Below are 3,781 nucleotides of genomic sequence, written 5' to 3'. Positions count from 1 at the left end.
GAGGAGGAGGCCGCCGCAGTGGCCCTGGGGGAGGTGCTGGGGCCGCACAGTGGCTCTAGCAGCGAGGGCAGCGAGAGGAGCACCGACCGGAGCCAGGAGGGCGCCCCGTCTACGCTGCTGGCTGACGACCAGAAGGAGTCCAGGGGCCGGGCCTCCATGGCCGACGGGGACCTGGAGCCTGAGGAGGGCTCCAAAACGTTGGTGCTCGTCTCCCCTGGCGACATGAAGAAGTCGCCTGTCACTGCCGAACTGGCCCCCGACCCCGACCTGGGCACCCTGGCTGCCCTCACTCCTCAGCACGAGCGGCCCCAGCCTATGGGCAGCCAGCTGGACGTATCTGAGCCAGGCACCCTGTCCTCTGTCCTCAAGTCTGAGCCCAAGCCTCCTGGGCCTGGGGCAGGGCTGGGGGCCGGGGCAGTGACCACAGGGGCAGGGGGCATGGCAGTCACCTCCTCACCCTTCACCAAAGTTGAGAGGACCTTTGTGCACATTGCAGAGAAAACCCACCTCAATGTCATGTCTTCCGGCGGACAAGCCTCACGGTCTGAGGAGTTCAGCGCTGGGGGCGAGCTGGGTCTGGAGGTGCCCTCTGATGGGGGCGCTGAGGAGGAGGGAGCCCCGGTGCCCCTGGAGAATGGCATCACCCTGTCAGGGCTGGATGGGGCAGAGATGGAGAACTGTGCCCCGTCTGCCCCCCCCAGGGAAACCCCCTCAGAGGTGGCCACAGACTCGCTGCCCAATGGCCCAGCCCTTGCTGACAGGCCAGCCCCAGCATCCCCACTGGAGCCAGGCCCTGAGAAAGGGGCCACCATCTCCCCCAGCCGCCATGCCATGCCAGGCCCTCGCCCCAGGAGCCGTATCCCTGTCCTGCTGTCTGAGGAAGACACGGGCTCAGAGCCCTCGGGCTCACTGTCGGCCAAAGAGCGGTGGAGCAAGAGGGTCCGGCCGCAGCAGGACCTGGCACGGCTGGTGATGGAGAAGAGGCAGGGCCGCCTGCTGCTGCGGCTGGCCTCAGGGGCGTCCTCCTCCTCCAGTGAGGAGCAGCGCCGTGCCTCAGAGACGCTCTCAGGCACAGGCTCCGAGGAGGACACACCTGCCTCCGAGCCTACGGCGGCCTTGCCCAGGAAGGCTGGGCGGGCAGCTGCCACCCGGAGCCGGATTCCCCGCCCCGTCAGCATCCGCATGCCCACGCCTGCTGCAGCCCAGCAGCCCCCCAGCAGACCCCATGGTGCGGCCCCAGCATCTGACACAGCCATCACCAGCAGGTGAGAAACCACTGCCAGCCCCGGAGTGGGCAGAGGGTGACCACAGGAGGCCTCCAGCAGCAGGGGCTTCTCTAGAGCCAAGGTCAGGGGCTATGGAAGATCAGGAGGGGCTCTCAGCTACACCTCCTGTCCACCACCCCCTCATTTCTGACTCAGGTCCCAGCCCTGTCCCTAGGTCTGAGGGAGTGGCTACAGTATGCATGTCTGGAAGGGGGCCAGGGGGGCCAGGCCTGGGAAAAGTTGATGGGGGCCATGGGGTACACACAGAGCCTCTGCTGTGCCAGGGGGCATTGGAAGCCAAAGGATAAAGTCAAGAGCTTTGAACAGCTGGGTGAAAACATTATTTCTTATTAATACAAACACAGATATGTTATAGATTAGAATGCAAAATCCAGGAGAATTTTAAAGATGAAACAAGGACCTCAAAGAAAGCCTGCAGCACTCTCTTCCTGCAACAGCCTGGGAGTGTGTGGCCCTTAAAGGCCCTGCCCTGGAGGATAGCACACCAGGCCATCAGTTTACCCACCTGTGCTATGATCTCCTCAGTCTCACCCAGCTCTGATGAGGCAGGACTCTAGGGCTCAGTGCCCAAAAAGATTCTGAAAATGTCCTCCTTTTTTTCTTTGCCCTTTTCTTTTCTCTTGCCTTCCGCTCCTCAAGCAGGCTCCAGCTGCAGAAGCCCCCAGGGCCGGCCGTTGCTGCTGACCTCCGCCCCAAACAACCTCCCGGCCAGGGCCCAGGACGAGTCCAAGCCGGCTCCAGGGCCCCCGCTCCCCGCAGTCCGGGCCTCCCCGCTTCTGCCGCGCGCCATCCCAGCGCGTCCCCGCGAAGCCAGTCCCTGTCCCGCAAAGAGAGCCCGTCCCCCTCGCACCAGGCCCGGCCGGGCGTAGCCCCACCCCGGGGCGTCTCGCAGGCCCGGGCCCAGCCTGAGGGCACCCCCTCCCCAGGAGGCCCCAAGAAAGGACCCAGAGGGAAACTCCAGGCTCAGCGCGCAGCAACCAAAGGCCGGCCTGGGGGCGCAGAGAGCCGGGCCGGGGCCAGATAATGACGCCCGCGGCTCTCCGCGGCCCCCCACCCTCACCCTGGCCCCCCACCCGCAGCCGGCCACACTGGAACAGCTCCCAGCACAGCCTTACGCGCCCGACGCGCGCCACCCGCGGCCCCAGCTTCCCGCCTGCACCCGCGAGGACGCGCGGGCACACGCCGCAACCCGCCAGCCTGCCTGGCCGGTGGGGGACACGGCGCCGTGCCGCGGGGGAGGGTCCGCCTTCCCCTCCTCTCCCCGTCCCCTCCCCTCCCCTGCTCTCCATCAGGAGGGGCAGGCTCACTGGTCCCTCTGCCCGGGAGAAGGCTCAGCCACTCTTCACCGAGGACTCCGCTTCTGGGGACACTCCATTCACCCACCAGGCCTTGGCTGCTCTCCATGCTCCCCGTCTGCTTACACCTCCTTCGGCACCTTGCCCTCCTCCCGGCCTTTTTCCAGCCCCCTGCCCCCCTTTCAGAGAAGCAGCCTCAATTTCCAGAAGTGGAGGCTTCAGCCTCCCACTGAGGGCCAACCCTACAGTCTCCTGGGAGCGCTGGTGGTGGTGATGGTGGTGGAGGAGGAGGAGGAGGAGGAGGAGGAGGAGGAAGGCCTCTGGACTGCCCATCAGTCTACTCAGCTGTGACGGGGCAGGTCTGACTTGCCCCAAAGTCAGCTCCATCCTGGACAACCCAGTGGGAGGCATTGGCAGATGATTCTTGGGGGCAGTGTGCTCCGCTGCACCACTGGGGTGCAGAGCCCCTGGGCCTCAGTGGGAACCACCAGAGGTCTGTGGGCTGCCTTCCTGGGCAAATGTTTCCCAGTGGGAAGTTGGGGCTTTGAAAAAAGTTTCACCCCTTCCCCTGGTCCCTTGATTTAGTGCTCAGGACCCCTCACCGTCAGGAATTCCTTCCTGTCATCTAACCTCAGTCCTGCCTACTGCAGTTTCAGCCAGCTTCCCTCTCTCCTGAGTTCAATGCAGGTGGAGGGTGGCTGGTTATCATCTCTGCGCTGGCCCTTTGGAGATTTAGGGACTCAGTCCTGGCTGTGTTACCCTCCCTGTCCTCCCAGCTGTGGGGAGTGGGCTGGCTCAGGCATCATCTCCCCCAGTGGGCAGAGAGCGTGGAGACAGGTGGACCTACAGACAGCTGGCGCCTGGAGGCAGAAAGGCCCTTCTAACTTCCTGACTGTATGCTTGTGTGATGGGTCCCCAGCTCAAGCCCGCTCCTCCCTCAGCTCCCCCTCAGGCTGTTCTCTCCTGCTCCAACCCCAGCCCATGCAGCTGCACTGCTCCCTGAGTGGATGAGGGGCCTCCTCCTGGGTTCTGGCTCCTGCATAGCTCATCCACCTCATCATGAGCCTCAACTGCCTACATCCGGGACAAGCAGCACACCACCTGCAGCAGAGACAACTAACCTTGACTATCTGGGACGGGCCCCCCGCAGGCCTCCTCCATCCTCAGCACCCGTGGTCTCTGCCCCTGGCCTGGACCCTC

At 64.6% G+C, this 3,781-nt stretch overlaps 1 protein-coding gene across 1 annotated transcript in view; it reads left to right on the top strand.

Moving 5' to 3' along the window:
* The window catches only part of TTBK1 (tau tubulin kinase 1), a 38,095-nt gene extending 35,785 nt beyond the window's left edge, over window positions 1–2,310 (top strand). Inside the window, exons 14-15 of the mRNA XM_012640792.1 lie at window positions 4–1,265; window positions 1,929–2,310. Of these exons, the coding sequence (XP_012496246.1) occupies window positions 4–1,265; window positions 1,929–2,310 (1,644 nt within the window). The remainder of the gene's footprint in view (window positions 1–3; window positions 1,266–1,928) is intronic.
* The last annotated feature ends 1,471 nt before the right edge of the window (window positions 2,311–3,781 follow it).

The sequence above is a fragment of the Propithecus coquereli genome, unplaced genomic scaffold, assembly GCF_000956105.1.
Source record: "Propithecus coquereli isolate 6110/MARCELLA unplaced genomic scaffold, Pcoq_1.0 Scaffold158, whole genome shotgun sequence".
In the NCBI taxonomy this organism is placed as follows: domain Eukaryota; kingdom Metazoa; phylum Chordata; class Mammalia; order Primates; family Indriidae; genus Propithecus; species Propithecus coquereli.
The sequence above is the reverse complement of the archived record's forward strand: the minus strand, read 5'-3'. Positions and strand labels throughout refer to the sequence as shown.